The 18,729-nt window shown below is 45.4% G+C and overlaps 1 protein-coding gene across 7 annotated transcripts; it reads right to left on the bottom strand.

The window, feature by feature from the left end:
* Positions 1–4,731: 4,731 nt before the first annotated feature.
* DECR2 (2,4-dienoyl-CoA reductase 2) lies at positions 4,732–18,633 on the bottom strand. 7 transcript variants are annotated; one of them, XM_083585373.1, is made up of 10 exons: positions 18,488–18,633; positions 14,320–14,433; positions 12,839–12,907; positions 12,101–12,152; positions 10,750–10,885; positions 9,762–9,886; positions 9,418–9,511; positions 8,019–8,123; positions 6,046–6,234; positions 4,732–5,319 (listed from the first exon to the last, which is right to left on the bottom strand). In XM_083585373.1, exons 2-10 carry the CDS (start codon positions 14,415–14,417, stop codon positions 5,285–5,287), a joined length of 903 nt encoding a protein of 300 aa, XP_083441499.1. In that variant the 5' UTR covers positions 14,418–14,433; positions 18,488–18,633; the 3' UTR covers positions 4,732–5,284. The 7 variants fall into 7 exon arrangements, with proteins under 7 accessions (XP_083441499.1, XP_083441502.1, XP_083441498.1 ...); XM_083585376.1 differs by having other exon boundaries at positions 6,017–6,234; positions 18,488–18,632; XM_083585372.1 differs by having other exon boundaries at positions 6,017–6,234; positions 18,542–18,567.
* Between the last annotated feature and the right edge of the window lie 96 nt (positions 18,634–18,729).

The raw sequence follows: 18,729 nt of genomic DNA, 5'->3' as shown, positions 1-18,729 counted from the left end.
TGGAGGGACACATTTGGCATAACTGATGGGCTCATATCTCCCCATCCTTCCAGAGGGGAGAATAAAACCCCTCCATCATCATCAAGTTTCCATCCATCAGCAAGCATAAAAAGGGGAATTTCCTAAAAAGGTGAGCCCCAAGTCAGGCCAGAATCATTCTACATTAGGGTTAAATGAAGACCCAAATGCCTGGATGAACAGGCATGATTAAAGGCCAATGACATTGGCGCCAGGCAAGTCCTGTTTGTTGACGTCATTTAGTCCTAAGAATAAATGTGAATATTAAAAACCAAAAGTACGGTAAATAGAAGACAACACAGAGAACAAGGAAGAAAGCAGGTCTCTTTACCGAGAGCAAGAAGATTAAACATTCACTGATGGATGTGTGAAAGCCACAAGAAAAGAGGAGGCAGGAATTCAACAAAGATATAATATACAGGAGGTTACAGGACAAAAACTATTTTTAAGCCTCATTCTCCTTCCCTCGGGAGTTACATGAGGATGACGAAGAGAGCTGGGGGGGAGGGGCAGGCTCAAGTACGGCTCTTCATGTAAATGAGCTCTTGCCTCATGAACACTATCTGCATGCCCTAATTCTTCAGGAGCAGTGCTGGTGAGAGAATTCAGAATCTTAAAAACAAAAAACAAAAAAACCCTCAACTATAATTTAAGAGGAAAAGAACACATTAAGTTCCTGGTCCTCATGGAGGTAAAGGTATGTGTGAAAGGGTGTGGATAACAACTGCTGAAGGTTAACCGACATTCCCACTGGTTATGGGCAGGATCACAGGATCACACATAGCTTCTGGTCATTGTGCCCTCTAGCAAAACATTCATCAGTGTCAGATTTGTTTCTGTTTGTGTACATACCAGAGGCGATGGGGGTGTCTTTACCCTATGTACCTTGGCTAGATAGGGATTAGGGATGGCTTAAGGACTCCAGTCGGTGTGAAACAGATTTAGAATAATAGAATCAAAGAATTGTAGGGTTGGAAGGGACCACAAGGGTTATCTAGTCCAACCCCCTGCAATGTGGGAATCTTTTGCCCAATGTGGGGTTCCAAACCATGACCCTGAGATTAAGAGCCTCATGCTCTACTGACTGAGCTATGCAGGTGTGAGAAACAATGCAGCAAACACCAGTATTTTTAAGAAGCAGAGGATAAATGTGCATTTGGGATAAATGTAAGGTGAACAGAGATTAAAAACCCAGCCCTGGAAATGAAGTGAGTGCCTAGTAAACAGGTGTATTAACAAAGCTATAAAAGGGCTGCTTATCTGTGGGGATTAACTTGTTTTTTCCCTATTAGAGATGCATTTACTTTGCTTAGATTCCAAACTATGTCCATACAATACCTGAGGAGTGAATTATTTAATAGGCCTTTGTGTACACAGATCAGGCCGGATCAAATACATTGTGCACTATATCTTGTTTGGCCTTTTACACAGCTCACCCAGGGATAGAATTTCTTAACTCATTTCATAATTTTCCGGGTCAATCTGATGATTTCAAAAGTAGATGGTTGCTGAACAATCATAGACAAGTTTATGACCTATACCAGTGGTTTTCAACCCGAGTGCCGTGGTACCCTGGGGTGCCTTGAATGTTGGTCAGGGGCGCGCAGGCAACACTGGCCTCTGTCCTTCTTTCCTTCCCTCACTCCTCTGATGCCCTCTTGTGTCTCTGCCTCCCAATGGCTTGTACAGCTGTTTGTTGCAGCATCCCTGGCTATAGTCCCCTCTCTTTGAGGTGAGACAAGGCAGCTCCATGGCTGCCCAGAGGACTCCAAGGAGAGGGGAGAGGAGGCTTAGGGAACACTCCACAAGGGAGGATGTTCAAAAAAGGGTGAGAATCTGCCGGCAAGGGGTGACATAACTGGGCTCCTGAGCCCCACAGGGGTGCCATAGAAAGAGTGTAGTTGGTCAAGGGAGCTGTGGGCTCAAGAAGGTTGAAAACCTCTGACCTATACAATAGGTTTGAACACAGTAGCAGTGACAAAAGCTATTGCTGCTGTTTTGATTCAAATCAAGTTAAGCGTCAAGGAAATCTCCTTTTAATCTAAACGATTCGGGTTCATTCTGTATTGTTTTTAATCCTTTTATTAGTTGCTCTTTTGGTACTGTTTTTAGAACTATTTTCATGGTATGTTTGTGAATCATAGCACTGTAGAGCAGGAATGCTTTGCCCAACATGGGGCTTGAATCTATGACCCTGAGATTAATGGTCTACCAGCTGAGCCACTGCAGTTCCATTGCCCCATGACAATAATTAAAGGTAAAGGGACCCCTGACCATTAGGTCCAGTCGTGACCGACTCTGGGGTTGCAGCGCTCATCTCGCTTTATTGGCCGAGGGAGCCGGTGTACAGCTTCCGGGTCATGTGGCCAGCATGACTAAGCTGCTTCTGGCGAACCGGAGCAGCGCACGAAAACGCCACTTACCTTCCTGCTGGAGCGGTACCTATTTATCTACTTGCACTTTGACGTGCTTTCAAACTGCTAGGTTGGCAGGAGCAGGGACCGAGCAACCCTGTCATGGTGATTCGAACCGCGACCTTCTGATCAGCAAGTCCACAGTGCCACCCACGATATTTTGCAGTTCCAAAAATTGATATGTTTTAACTTACTTTTGGATTGGTTTTTTTGTTATTAATATTCATAGAATCCTAGAACTGCCGAGTTGAAAGGTACACCCAGGGGTTGTGCAGTCCACCTCCAGCAATGCAGGAATCACAGCGGAAGAACCCCTGACAGATGGCCACCCAACCTCTGCATAAAAACCTCCAGCGAAGGAGAGTTCACTACCTTCCCACGTGGTCCGTTCCACTGTCAAAACACCTCTTACCATCAGAAAGTTCTTTCAATTGTCTAGTTGGCCCCTTTCTTGTAATTTGAACCCATTGGTTTGGGTCCTACCTTCTGGAGCAGCAGAAAACAAGCTTAAGAACAAAGGAAGAGCCTGCAGGATCAGGCCAATGGCTCATCTAGTCCAGCATCCTGTTCTCAAACCAGCAAGCCAGAGCCTTTCCTCTTCCTGTGGTTTCTTGCATCTGGCATTCAGTAGTGCTGCTGCCTCCAACCGTGGAGGCAGAGAATAGCCATCATGGTTAGTAGCCATCAATTGCCCTCTCCATGGATTTGCCCAATCCTCTTTTGAAGCCATCTAAGTCAGTGGCTGTTGCTGCTTCCTGTGTTTTCCGTCGTTCAACTATGTGCTTGCTCCATCTTCCACGCGACAGCCCATATTGGAATGACTATTGGCTACAAGCAATAAAAATATGACTGCCTGACAAGGTAGCTGGGGGCCTTTTAAGTTATTAAGTAGTGTTTCCTTGGTGTGTGTGTGTGTGTGTGTGTGTGTGTGTGTGTGTGTGTGGTGTAGCGTTAGTAGGAATCAGTTTTTAACCAGCAGGTTTCCCTTTCCCCAGCCCCGCAGGGCTCACTGAGGAAACTGCAGTTAAAGGACACACTTAAGGGAGCTTAAGATCCGTGTGCACTTCCCTCTCTCTGCCACTTTGCTCAGCAATCTCCGAAATCAATAGCAATTGCATAATTTCCTCACTTGCCTGCGGGTGGTGGGCAGGAGCAGAAATGCTGGTGAGAATCAGCATCACAGCAAAGAAACAAACAGTGCAAGCATCCTGTCCCTCTCCATTGTAGGAGGGCATGTAGGGGAGAAAAGGGATCAGGGTTTTTTGAGCTCATTCAGTGGCAAGCAAGGGAAACCCCCGTGTGATGAGCAACTTTCTGCTCCTACCCAACATTCACGTGTGACAGCTCCTTGGAAGGCTGTGCATGAGATAATGTGGCCCCTGAGCTCAGATAGCTTTTACTCCAGGGATGGGGGACTTACGGCTGACTCCAAAGGAAGCAAAGCTGCTTTCATGGAATTTTTGGAGGCAATATATGGGCTATATACCAGGAACAGAGCCTGCTCCGCTTATTTTTTATGATCTGCAGTTCCTTTGTGTGTGTGTATGGATTGTTTTTATAAGAAATGCACTAAGTTTAAAACACAAATACCTGTAGTATTACTTTCCAAGTATGTAAAATGGACTTAATTCGCTGTTCATATGTCTTGAGACATGTGCGGAAGGTGATTAATAAATGCTAATAAAGTTCCTGTAGCACATTTATCCAACAGAGGCCATATTCCAATGATCAAATCTCAGCTTGATACGATGAGATAAAAATGAACGTCATGCACCCATATACAGCCCCTTTGATTCCATTTTACTCCCCCTTTTTATGAGTGAACAAGACAGGAAGCTGAAGGTAACCACAGCTTCCTGTTACACCCAAACAAGAAGACTGTGGTTGGTGGCTTCCAAAAAAGCCAGGATCTAGAAGGCAACTTTATACCATGGTTTTGTATTCCAGCTTGTTTGAGAGTCACTAACCGGGTTCGGATGTAACAGGAAACCATGGTTAGCTGAAGCCTTCTCCCCTCTCATGCAAAGGGCAGTGGAGCGGGAGCAAAGGGTTCACATGTGGGTTCATGAAGCTTGTGCATGTTGCAGCTTATTAAGCCAAGATGTGATCACCCAAATGCAGCTCATGTTTGAGTGCTGACTGCAACTCATAAAGTGCCATTTTAGGGAGCGCAGCATAATGCAGTACAATATCGTCGAGGGGAATAATGAATTCTTCCTTCAAGGAGCAGACTCTCATAGGAAAAGCATGCTGCTTTAGGAACTGGAACAATACTGAAAGCACAAGCTTAGCAAGAAGCAAAGATTGCATATGGAATTTATTAGATAAAAAAGAAGAGTGTTGGGGTTTTTCTGATGGGGAGAGAGGTATTTCCCCTAACAGAAAAATAAAGAGCATTGGCAAAAAAGTGCAGAATCACCCTGTTTGGTCCAGAACCATGAAGATTAGAGGTGGAGAGGATTCAGGCTGGAGGGGCAGATACACAACATAGACGGACAGACACACTCATCCCTTTCCTTGACAAAAAGGCTCAGATGGTAAACAGCACAGGCAAAGCAAAGGATGCCAAGGTTTAAATGTAAATCAAGCCAAATCTCTGTTCTTCCAGGCTGCCACTGCAGACAATGGTTTTGTGCCACACAAGGCATTCAAGAGAAAGCTTTTAGGTGAGAATATAATAGGCTGCAACCTCCTAGCCTCTGCACCCAGCATCAATCTCAAACAGCACCATTACCACTGTTGTCTAAAAGTTATCTTGCTGCTAGAGGAGGCGAGTGGCTGACTCCTTTGGCTCTGCGGAGAGTAGCGTCGAAGTTGCAGTGTCCCATCCGTCAGGTTCCCAGGGTCATGTTTCATTTCTCTTTCTTTAATTCTGTAGCCCAGACGCCTGTAAGAGAGAGAGGAGGTTGGAGAAAAACTGAGATGGAATCCAAAGCAAGCAGCTGAAATTGTTGCAAATGTTAAATAACTTGAGAATCAGAATACCTTGTGGATCTACTGTCATTCCTCCAATTTATCTTCTGCTTCCCCCTGCACTGGAGGGGCACATGACAAAAATTCTCACCTGAAGACTGTGGCTTTCTTGACACAAGGACCTTTACAACAGGTGTGGGGGACCTCTGGTTCTCCAGACGTTGCTGAACTACAACTCCCATCATCCCTGGCCATTGGCCATGCTTGCTGAGGCTGATGGGAGTAGTGGTCTGACAACATCTCGAGGGCCAAAGGTTCCCCAAGCCTGCTTTATAACTATCTAATCAGGGACGTTGCTAGGGGGTAGCCAGGCCCCAAGTCTTCTGTGCTGGGCTCTCTGGATAACCCTGTTCCTCCCTCCCCTTTTATTAAAGGACTATTTCTTTTCTTTTCTCTCCAATTCTTAATGGGCTGTTGAGCATGCTGCAAAGTGTGTTTGCATCCATACAGACACATGAGCATGTACTAATTCAGTGCAAATGTGCGCACCGCAGCACATGCACACCCCCACCCCGCCATGGCCCTGCAGCCTCTTTATTTTTATTTTATTTTATTTGAGTACCTAGCAACGCCCCTGCTTCCAGTCCCACAGAGGGGGAAAGAAACGTCACCTAGAGCTTAGCAGAGTGTGAGGCAATACCCAACAGTGCGGGGAAGTTGTTCTCAGAGGTCATCCAGGCCCCGCCGTCCACCACCAGGGTTGTGCCGCTCACGTACGAGGCGAGGGGGCTGGCCAGGTACAGGACGCTATGGGCAATCTCCGTCTTGTTCCCCACCCGCTGGAGGGGGATATTCCGAAAGAGGTTTTGTGCTTCCGGGTGAGGCTGAACTAAAAACAAGGAGGAGGAAAGCAATGTCTTTGCTTCAAAATGGCATATATAATTTTTATTTATTGCATTTGTAGTGCACCTTTCCTTCAAAGAGCTCAAAGTGGCCTATGTAGTTCTCCTCCCCCCTCCCCATTTTATCCCCAACAACAGCCCTGTGAGGCAGGTTAGGCTTAGACAGAGCAAATAGCCCGAGATCACCCAGGGAGCTTCAAGGCCGAGTGGGGACTGCTAGGTCCTAGTCCAACACTCCAACCACTGCGCCACACTGGCTCTAAGTGGTGTACATCATAAACAGTATCGTTAAAACAAAAAATGCAACATGAAAACCAGCATACAGTGGTACCTCAGGTTAAGTACTTAATTCGTTCCGGAGGTCCGTTCTTAACCTGAAACTGTTCTTAACCTGAAGCACCATTTTAGCTAATGGGGCCTCCTGCTGCCGCCGCGCCGCCGGAACACAATTCCTGTTCTCCTCCTGAAGCAAAGTTCTTAACCTGAAGCACTATTTCTGGGTTAGCGGAGTCTGTAACCTGAAGCGTATGTAACCTGAAGTGTATGTAACCCGAGGTACCACTGTAGAAGAATACAAATTGAAACCTGGTCCCAAGTTGTTCGGAGCTTTAAACATTAACAACAAGGCCTTGTTGTTGCAGGTCCCTCAGCCCAGATGTGCCATCTAAACCAGGATTCTGTTTTCACAGTGGCAACCAGATTACTCTGGGAAGTCCACAAAAAAGAACAAAGCCCAACATCTCCTGAAGAACTCCTTCACGTTTCCTAAGCACTAAGACCTTATTCCAATGGTGATGCCTCAAAGGGAGGAGAGTCCCCCCCTTTTAAAAATGGCCTTTCTTTTCTCTCCCTCCCTTTTGTACCTCATTGCTTAGCCTCAAAGAGGGAAAACCCCCATTCTCCTCAGCTGATTGGCTTACAAGCAGAGAGGGGGTAGTCCGAATGTATGTATGTGGTCTGCACCTCTGTTAGCCACCCCTATTGTAAAAGCAACTCCAAATGCTCTGTGATGTTTGAGTTTAAATAACATATTGTCCGATTCCCTGCTTGGCACAGAAGATTGTTGGAAGTGTTTCACTGCAAGTTCATCGAGTCTCAATCTAACAAGTCTTGATTCAAGTCATCTACTGAATTTTATTAATTCTTATGAACCATCCACCCTGGAAATTCTAATGGATAGTATAAGGTAAAGGGATTCCTGACCATTAGGTCCAGTCGTGACCGACTCTGGGGTTGCGGCGCTCATCTCGCTTTATTGGCCGAGGGAGCCGGCGTTCAGCTTCCGGGTCATGTGGCCAGCATGACTAAGCCGCTTCTGGCAAACCAGAGCAGCGCACGGAAACGCTGTTTACCTTCCCGCCGGAGTGGTACCTATTTATCTACTTGCACTTTGACGTGCTTTCAAACTGCTAGGTTGGCAGGAGCAGGGACCGAGCAACAGGAGCTCACCCCATCACGGGGATTCGAACTGCCGACTTTCTGATCGGCAAGTCCTAGGCTCTGTGGTTTAACCCACAGCGCCACCCGCGTCCCTAATGGATAGTATAGGCATGCCTATTTACTTTAATTTATTTACGCTGTGCTCTTCCCCCAAAGAGGTAAAGATGGCATGCATTCTCCCCCACTTTACTCCTAAAACAACCTTGTGAGAGAGGTGACTGGTCCAAGGTTGCCCAGTGACCTTCATAGCTGGGTGGTCTCCCCAGTTGTTGTTTTTCCAGGTAAATCACACAGACACAGACAGCACTTCAAATTATATTTAATGCTTTACCTAAGCGGCGGTGACCCTCTGTACCCGAAATAGGACCTGGCGCCAAGCTATTCACTCTGATTCCATTAGGACCCCATTCCACAGCCAGATGTTTTGTCATTGAATCTGTAAGGGAGAAGACAGACAGAGAGGTTCAAGAGCAAATCTTGAAAAGCTAAGAATTACAGCGCTAGAAGGGACTGGAAAGTCATCAAATCTAAATCTGGTTCTTGCCCATTCATACGGCACGACCCTCCCCGCATCAACTCTGCCCCTGCAAAAGCACGGTCCCTTGGTGATTGAAAGAGGCCCTATCCACAACAAGCTGGAATGGAATTCTCCTTTTGCACAGGGAAGAATTACATTGCATGTATGTGAGTTAAAAATATATATTATTAGGATAATAAACAGAAGCAAAACAAACAGAATTTCTCAAGCCATTCAGCACTTCACAAGAAGAAAAGAAATAGCCAGCTGAATTTGCAAAACCCTTGACAAGACATTGGGCTGATTCAGATGTTAATGGTTAAGTGCAGGCTTCCTCAACCTCGGCCCTCCAGATGTTTTTGGCCTACAACTCCCATGATCCCTATAGCAGGACCAGTGGTCAGGGATGATGGGAATTGTAGTCTCAAAAACATCTGGAGGGCTGAGGTTGAGGAAGCCTAGTTTAGTGCCAGGAGAACGAGCCAAGCACTCATACACCTTCCCTTCCTCCTCCAGCACAGTTACAAGTTTGACTTCGGAAGCTTTTGCTTCTGTTTTTGATTAACCATTTTGCTTGAACCTGGACAAACTGTTGAAATGAGCTAATGTCAACCATAATTGATGAAGCCAGCTTGTTTTCACTAACTGAAGTTAAGGTGAACCACTGTTTGGAGTTCAGACGACATGCTGAACTGCAATTAATCTAGAGCAGAACTTTCCTATAACTTCACTGTTGCCATGCCAGGGAGGGGAATCACTGCTGTAGGCTCACTGTAGTAGTAGTAGTAGTAGTAGTAATAATAATAATAATAATAATAATAATACTTTCATTACTTATACCCCACCCATCTGACTGGGTTGCTCCAGCCACTTTGAGTGGCTTTCAACATAATAAAAACACAGCAAACCATGGCTTAGCATTACATCCAGACACAGTCAATATGATAATACTATATGCATTTGCAGATGGTAACTCTTCTTTTAAAAAATCAGATGGGGGGGCACCCATGTCCTAGAAGTGGTCTTCCCAGGACAAATTATCACTGTGGGCCAGAAGGCTTCTCTGTTGCTCAATCTGGAAGCTGCAACATCTCTTCCAGACTGTAGGTGGTGCCAGAACACCATAACTTGCACTTGGGTGGGAGGGACAGGGAGTGGAATAAAACTCGATTAAGGGTGTAGATGAGAAGGGGAGCCAAATTGCTTACGATACCTATGGCTGCCTTAGCTGTCCCTGCATGCACCTGGAGAGCCTGACCTCTGTAGCTCAGGGTTGCCGAGATATTGACAATGACTCCGCCATGGTCCTAGATCAACAAAATAAAGTCAGCTCTGGGAAAGAATTAACAGCAAATGCAGGAGACACAACCCAAAATGAACATTGCTGGCATAAATAGAAACCTTCCCCCATATTCTTTTCTTGAAGGGAACATGTCCCTCAGGTGTTAAAAAAAGCTCCCCCCACCCCTGCCCAGGGCAATTGACCCTAGAGCGCAGGAGCTGAGGAACGTCTCTGTCCGCAGGGAGAAAAGCCTCTTACGGAGGAGAGAAACTTACACGGAGACACTTCTCATACAGCACTTTGGAGACGTTGAATGTTCCCAAGGTGTCGATCTCAATCACGGTTTTGTAGGCATTGAAGGACAGAGCACTGGCTGGGCACAGGAAGTTTCCAGCAGCATCTGGGGACAAGGGAGAGAGAAGTTGGAGACTGAATCAGCATGGCAAGGCAGGCGTGGCTGGTACAAGGGCATGCCATGGGCCTGCTGTGGCATCAGAAACCACTCCATTCCACTGCTTACTACAGGGGTGGGGAACGTCCAGCCTAGGTTCCTGATGCAACCCTTCAGGACCCCTTTATCCAGCCCCAAGCCACACCCTTCAATGGCCCTGCTTTTGCCTGGATGGGATGTTTTCTTGAACGTCAAGGATGCCTCTTGCTTGCCTGCACAAGCAAGAGAGGGGTATGTGCATTGGTGTAGCCAGGATTTGGGGGGGGGGCAGTGAAGGGGAAGGACAACCACCTGTCCTGTTCCAGAACTGAGCTATCTGCGACGCAATTGGCCAGTTTGCGGAAGCCTCGCCTATTGCTCAGTCAGGTTTCCAGTTGCATTGCTAGAATGCGCCACAACATCATTCAAGTGACCTCAGCGAGCCTTTCAATTTCGAATGTTCTGGTTTTTTTTCCACTTTTAGTTAAGTATTTTTTATTTATTTACTTGATTTACCGGGGGGGGGGCGCAGCTGGGGAGAGTGTATGTTTGCAGAGCAACTAGTTTATGTTCATTGCTCTGCCCACTTTTGTCCTTGCCCCCCCCCCGCCAAACACCCCAGGAATATGGCTCTCAGAAGGTTTCTCAGAAGGGCATGTGGCCCTTGGGCTGAAAAATGTTTCCTATTCCTGGCCTCCTACTAAAACAGCCCTGCCAGTACCCTCAAGGATCACCCTCCCAGAGCATGCAACAGTGAGCAGTTTTTTCCAGCTTGCAGACAGGTGGCCAGCAGTACGCCCCATGAATGTCCTCTGCTGACGCAAACAACTTACTGTTGACAAGGATATCAATCCTCTCAAATTCCTTGAGGGCCTCATCCACGGCTGCCATGATCATCTGTGGCTGCCTGACATCCAGAGTGAGGGGCAGGCATCGCTGGCCAGTGGCCACTGACAGCTTCTTGGCAGCCTATAAAAAAAGGAAAAAAATATTCGGTAATAAATGACCACCCTCTTCTGTCTTTCTGCTGCAGCATGGCGAGCTGGACACATAACAGACTGGGAAAAGGGATTTGTGTCAAGAATTAGGGCAACATTTCCATGTTACGCACCTGCTGTGCTGTTGGATGGGGAAACCCTTCCTGGTTTCAGCAACATATTGCATTGTTTAGGAAGGTTCTCAAAAGGCTTCTGTGAAACGTTTCAGGTACCTCTTACATGGAAACAGAGGCTCACCTCTGAGAATCTATGATGTGGTATGCTAAGGGCTGTGCACCCAGGAGCATTTAAGATGACAACAAATATTCATGGGAGGGACCACATCTCAGTTGTAGGTAGACAAGAATGGATCTTGCAGTTTTTGTTGCCTACATTTCTTATTTCCCCCAATCTCAATTCTCTGCATTTCTGCAACGATTTGGGTGGAAGATGGGGAGACCAACAGTAGGTGGCGTCACAGTCAGTGACAGAGCCAACTAGTTTTAGTTTTGTCCTTCTCCCCCCTGCTCAGTTCTGCCAGGCCAACCCTGAGACTGATTGGCTGTTCCATCCCTAGACTGAATGTAAGAAGGCAGGTAAGTAGGGGCTGGCTGGTGGCAGACTGAGGTTAGTGGGGCAGTTTGTCCTAAGAGAGAAACACAGTTTAGGATTTTCTTCCCTCCGTCCCCAGCTTCCAAGTTTTCTTCAGGCCTCACTCACAAGTTCTCCTATCTACCACCTTTTTCTTAACTTAAAGAAGGAAGCCATTGTCTTGTGAAACTTTTCTTCCTTTGAACAGATCTTGCACAAGAGTGCCCACAGATCAGATCCATCTGTCTTCCGTGTATGCCAGCGCTTGTCAAGGGTGAGGCCACATTGGAGAGGGTGGCAAGTGTGGCAGGAAGATTCAAAGGCAATCAAAGAAACATTTAAGTGAGGTGTGTTTAAACTTCATTTAAGTGAGGTGTGTTTAAACTTGCCAGTGATGTTTTCCAATGTATTTCTCATCAATAAGAAATTTGGTGTGGAGCGAGCAAATTTTTATTCTGAAAGTGTGGCCCAGAGAAAAAAGTTTTAATAACCGCTGGTCTATACCATCCTCAACACCTCCCCAATCTGTTGCTTGAGACAGGTGACTCCAGCAGAACTGCCTCTGCCAAGTCCTTGCTTTGCATCTGAAAGGGATGACAGTCTCCCATCCACTCACCTCTGTTAGCCTCTGAAGGTTCCTGCTGGCAATGATAGTATGGCAGCCATGCCTGCAAGCAAAACCTTAGATGGTGAGGGTGACACAGAACACCTTGTGCTCATCACTCGCTTGTCTACTCAGACACACCTCTGCTACCAGCCGTGGGGATTCAGTATGCTTGTGAGGTCTCCATGTGTACCTGCAATCTGCCATCAGATTGGATAACCCAGAAACCATAAAGCTCAGGTATTAACACTGGCCAATACTGTGCAGTTTGGATAGGTTTTAGATATAGTCATTTGTATATTTAATTTGGTTATGCTTAGTGGGGCTTGTGTTCTTCTCCCAGGATGTGGAGCTGTGCATTCAGATTTTTCACAAGTATGTGTGTGTGTGTTTTGGGGGGACAACTCTCCTTGATAACATCCTGCCACCTTTCCTTCCAACCAGGCTGCTACATGGCAACTGGGCGTTCCTGCAGTCATCATGCAAAGTGCAGAGATACGTCCTGATATATGCAGTGGAGAACCCCAAACGGCTGCAGTTCCATGGCACATCTCACCACATGTTGTAGGACACACATTGCAGAAAAGCTGCAGACAACACAAATGGCACAAAGCACGATGCAGCTGCAAAGGGAAGGAAGGACTTGCTTCCTAGGAACAGGCTGGCGGCTGCTGCAGGAGAATACAGCAGAGACCAAGAGCATCGCAAGCTAAGTAAGGCCAAGCTGCTACCGCACCAGAGTGTCCATACCTCATCAGAATCTCAGCTGTGCGGAATCCAATGCCGGAGCTGCCGCCAGTGATGAATGCAACTTTGCCCCTAGAAAGAAAGAAAGAAGACGTCTGAAACCAGTGGGATCCATATAGACTTTTCATAATGCGCGTTCAGAAAGAGCAGCATCAGTGAAGATCGTTGACACATACAAAAAGGATGGATGAGGGAAATTCAGTCAGGTCAGACCACATCAATCCCAGGCAGACCAGAGGTTTCCTGCATCCTCCACTTAGTAAATGTCACTTGTACAGTGGTACCTCAGGTTACATACGCTTCAGGTTACAGACTCTGCTAACCCAGAAATAGTGCTTCAGGTTAAGAACTTTGCTTCAGGACGAGAACAGAAATCGGGCTCCAGCGGCGCAGCAGCAGCAGCAGGAGGCCCCATTAGCTAAAGTGGTGCTTCAGGTTAAGAACAGTTTCAGGTGAAGTACGGACCTCCGGAACGAATTAAGTACTTAACCTGAGGTACCACTATACTATGAAATGCATGTCTTAAATGGGAAGACAGTTTACTAATATGCTAAGAGTCAGTCTTGATTTGTCACGCTTGTACTGAAAGTAATTGAGGCCTCACAGGAGTCTTGTGAAGTAGATTAGGCAAAAAGATAACCACTTGCCCAATTCAACTGCATGAGCCCTCAAAAGGCAAAACCATCCAACATTTTCAGCTGCTACAGAATACCTGTTTTGCTACAAGTAGTGGCATAAACACATACCTAATAAGGAATTCTGTTTGAGTGGAAAAATATGAACTCTCAGAAGTAAATAAAAAGCACACTGGATCTGCTGCTGGTAGAGGCTGTGACTAAAAACTGCACCTTTAGAAATCTTTAGAGATGAGAGCAATGTACTTTCAAGCAGGCCTAAGACATGGACCTATTTCTACAAAGCAAACAGCCATTCCAAGCTTGAAGGAGGCTTATACTAGCAGGGAATGAAGAGGATAGTATGAAAAGATAAACTGAAACTGCACGAAATCCATCTTATGATGCATCAGTTTTGCCTCTGGGAGAGATATTTGATATCTCTTATGCCACATGTACCTTATTCTAGTTTAAATGTGTCTCTGACAGTAATTTTAAAATGTTACATTTCCCTATCTTTGACAACATGTAAACTGTTGGTACAAAATCTGAAAGGAGGGCTCAGTAAAGATGATTTCCTGAGCTCTGAAGATGCATCTCACATCTTCCTAATATTTTATTTTATTACAAAACACACTGTTTTGTGGCTACTCTGACTCCTACTCACTTTTTTTTTTAAAGAACACAAGTTAAAATAAGCAACACGCCACTATTAATATGCCAACACCAACTATAAATTGACTAACACCAAAGATCAAGAGAAGCAGGTGAGGACGTAGACATAGCAGAGGTGAGGAATGAAAATCGCACAGGGTAAATTAATCTAGATAAAGGTTTCAAAGCAATGTTTGAGTACTTGGTAGTACTCACTTGAGAATGTCTGGACTGAAGAGGTAGGAGTATTCCGGAAGGCAGTCATCAGTGTCAACATCTGGAGGAGGCTGGCAAGCAAAGCCTAGCTGGGACATGACTTCCAAGACAGTTCTGCAGAAAACAAGACACAGCCATCACAAGTCCTGAGAGGGAGAAAGAACCAGCAATATTTCCATACAGCCCCAAATCACGTAATGATCACTATGCCCAGCACATGCTGCCAGCTGACCTGATCTACGAAGAAACAGCTGGGAGGCAAAGAGGCGTACTTCATATCCAAGATTACCCATGGCCAGGCAGCTTCATTCTTGACTGATAGAACTGAAGGCAACTTCAAATTATCATTTCTAGTCTAACATGTACACATAGGTAAAGGTAAAGGTACCCCTGCCCGTACGGGCCAGTCTTGCCAGACTCTAGGGTTGTGCGCTCATCTCACTCTATAGGCCGGGAGCCAGCGCTGTCCGCAGACATTTCCGGGTCACGTGGCCAGCGTGACAAGCTGCATTTGGCGAGCCAGCGCAGCACACGGAACGCCGTTTACCTTCCCGCTGGTAAGCGGTCCCTATTTATCTACTTGCACCCGAAGGTGCTTTCGAACTGCTAGGTTGGCAGGCACTGGGACCGAACGACGGGAGCGCACCCCGCCGCGGGGATTCGAACCACCGACCATGCGATCGGCAAGTCCTAGGCACTGAGGTTTTACCCACAGCGCCACCCGCGTCCCAACATGTACACATACCCTCCAAATAATTAGGGGGAAATGTGAGTTTGTTAATGAAAAGATTGGAACTTAATGTTATGCACTTAGTTTCTTATAGAAAAATGCTGTTAATAAACTGTAATAAAAACCATGTGCATGGATAAAGCACAACCCAGCGTTTCTCAATCTTTTTCCAACCCCCCCCCACCTTCCAACCTTGTTTCCTTCCTGTGCACCCCCCCCCCCCATCCTACCGGTAGAAAGGTAGCTATCTAAATGTTTTGTTTGTAAACAGAGCATGTTTTATTTATAATTTATACAAATACAATTACATAAAAATTTATACTTTTAAGTATTTCTATATCAATGTGACCCTTGTGCTTGATGACAAAAAAAAAAAGCTTTTTTATATCCAGTTCTATTGCCGGGAGGGATAACCAAAGATCACTTCTGTCCGTTATGTCAAGGCGATTCTGCGTTAGACTGAGTAAATAATTCACACGACTGAACCCTTATTCTACCAAATACAAAGTAGGAAATGCCATGGAAAACAATTTTGCTATATCCAAAAGTTGTGGAAACTTTTTAGATATTTTACAGTACTCTTTATCCAAAAATGGTGTTTTTCTTGACTGAAAGTTACTTTGGCTTCTATGTCACTCTATAAGCACCTCTTGCAAAGAAACATCAACGTCTTTTTTCTTTTCTTCTTTCTTTTCTCGGTCACTTCTCTGTTTTCTTCACTTCTCATTTCCCTCTGTGGCCCCCTAGTCTTGTGCCGTGGCCCCCCCTTTACACAATTTTCACATGTGGCCCCCGCTGCTATACACATTCTCTCCCCACCCCCAATTGACTCTTGCACCAACCCCACACATACATTTTTAAAAGTTAGGAGTGCTTTTTGTGTCATGCCTTCTAGACCGCAGGTCTGAAAGGTAGTGACTGTCTTGGTTTCCTTCACTGAAGTATAAGGTGCTCTAGGAACCATATTGGCTGAAGAGTTGGGTAGAAATGCTTTAAATTAATAAACAGAGGACGAATTTGCTTTATCAGATATGTAACAGCCATTCAAATATTTGAAGGCAGCTAATGTATCAACTCTTAATTATCTCTTCCCCTGGCTAAACATTTTCAGCTCCCTCAGCTCTAACAAGCTTTCCCTGCCAAGCTTATCAGAAAATGGTTGGATATTAGCAAATAATGCATTCCAGAAAGCAGTGGCAGGTATATCTTTGGCATCCTTTTTGGTTTATTTGTCTTCCTCCACCACTAAATTATTTAATTTATATACTACCCTCTCATAAAATTCAGGGTGGTGTGCAGCAACACAGAAATATAAGAAACATCCAAAACAACCTCTAATATTACTGGCTACTCAAAAATAAAAATAAACAATTGCATAGGCCCCTTGGTGTAAAAAAAACACTCTTCCAATATTTTTGGAAGTCAAAACTACACCTACCAGCCCATGAGAAAATCCTGCTCTACAAATTACATAAGAAGACTAACTTCCAAGACTAACTTCCAGTGCATTTATGGAACTCCCCACCAAGCAATAATCACATCTAGAAGTTGAAGGCACAAAGGAGGTGGAAACTTCTCCAATATAGCAATTTTTAATCTGGGACTAAAGCTGAGCATTGACACTCATTTATCCTAATTATTATCTGAGCATGTGAGCCTGAACTCTGTACTACTCGCCAAACAACGGAACATTAGAAAGGAAAATGCTATAACCAGGAGGAAGTTTGGGAGAGACTGTACTGTTTTACCTCAATAATGTGAAAATATCTAATATATAGATTAAAAAAACAAAAGCAAGGATACCTGCCAAATATTTACTGGAAGAATGTACTACAGCATGGGACCAGCAGCCGAACTTCTAGTAGAGGCCAGTTAGCTCTGCAACACAAGGATCAACCCATAGTTTTACTCCAGGCAATTCAAGCCACTGGTCTTCTACTGGGTCACAGCTTGATGCAAGGTGGGTCACAGCAGGAGCACTACCATCATGCAAATATATGGCGAGATATTAAGAAAGGAGTTCCCAAATGCATGTTTGGGTTAAAAGTGGGTCTTTGGTCTGAAAAGGTTGAAGACTACTGATCTAAGCAATCCAGCTGGGTTAGAAGGACTCAGGCAATCCTCATCCTTAAGGATGGTGTTGCTAACTAATAGTAGTTAATGAATTATCCAGCTTAACCTTTATATCACATCTGAAGCACTTCACAGGCTTCATCTAGTTGTGCAATCCTTACACAATAATCCAGTAAGGGCAAGTCAGTATCCTTCCCCCACATACTGCAAATGTAGTAGTCAATTCATAGCACAGAAGAAATTCAAACTCATAGGTTCATTGCTCAGTCTCTCAGCTTCTATGCTACTCCAGCAGATGTAACCAGGTTTTAAGAATGGGTAACTCCCCCATTAGTCTTTCCCCTTCAATGTGAGTCTATAAGCTCTTTGAGGACAGGGCTCTAAGTATTCTGCCTGCTTTATAAACTTCGGAAGGCACCCATGTGCAGCAACGCTGCCTAAGCAAACCTATCAAAACATTTCTGCTTTTAAGAGTGCTTTTAAAACATTTCCTTTCAGCAAGGCTATTTAGGATTACAGTGGTACCTCGGGTTACATATGCTTCAGGTTACAGACTCCGCTAACCCAGAAATAGCACCTCGGGTTAAGAACTTTTCGGATGAGAACAGAAATCGCGTGGCGGCGGCGTGGCAGCAGTGGGAGGCCCCATTAGCTAAAGTGGTGCTTCAGGTTAAGAACAGTTTCAGGTTAAGAACGGACCTCCGGAACGAATTAAGTACGTAACCAGAGGCACCACTGTACTTTAACTTTTAATTTTTTAAAAACATGCATGCTTGCTGGCTTCTATAATAAACCCTTTATACTGTGCACATTTTATTGTTATACTGTGGACATTATATTGTTATTTTATCTAGATCCCTGGGTAAATAATTTGTGAATCACTTTCTGAGAAGGCTTTCTAAAAGGCTGGGGTATCTAGGTCCATAAAATAAGAATAAAAATATTAATACAGCTTGGCTTTTATAAGAAATCTTTTTTTTTCTTTCTACTCTGCTGTTTTTAGCATGCTACTGTTTTTCCGTACAGATTAAACAATGCAAATCACCTTTTGAGAAGCCTTTCTAAGGGTGTTTGGTGGGGGGAGTCTATAAAACAAACAGTGACAATGCCTTTAAGTGTTACTGCTTTAGGATTAATGCTCCAGGATTACAGAGCATTGAAGCTGGAGCCCCACATGTTGTGGGGGGAAGGGAGCTGAATGGCTTTCTCAAATTTGGGAATCCGGGCCCCCCATAGAAACGCTCCAGAGGCGGCCTCTTCGCCCTGCTTTACTTATCTTCTTCTTTCTCTCTCTATTTTGGGGGCTCATGGCTGTCCTAATACCGCCGCTGCCGAATCCCCTCAGGCGGCTCGGCTCTCACTTACCTGGCCAGCCGCGGACTTCGCACGAACAACAGTATACCTGCGCGCAGCACTCACCCGCAAAGCATGCTGGGAATTGTAGTTCCCGGCCAGGAGGCGCTCGGCCACCCAAGGGCATTGTGGGATGTGTAGTTCCTTTACCCAGCGGCAGCAAAGCCGCTCGTCGTCCCACATCCTGGTAAAGCTTTCGTGCCTTGGCGTGGTCCTTCCACACAGCTGTGGGAGGACTTCTAGGCCTTGGCCGT

This window comes from Podarcis filfolensis (assembly GCF_964270895.1).
Source record: "Podarcis filfolensis genome assembly, chromosome: 14".
Taxonomy (NCBI): domain Eukaryota; kingdom Metazoa; phylum Chordata; class Lepidosauria; order Squamata; family Lacertidae; genus Podarcis; species Podarcis filfolensis.
Note: the sequence above shows the minus strand (reverse complement) of the source record. Positions and strands in the feature narration are given on the sequence as shown.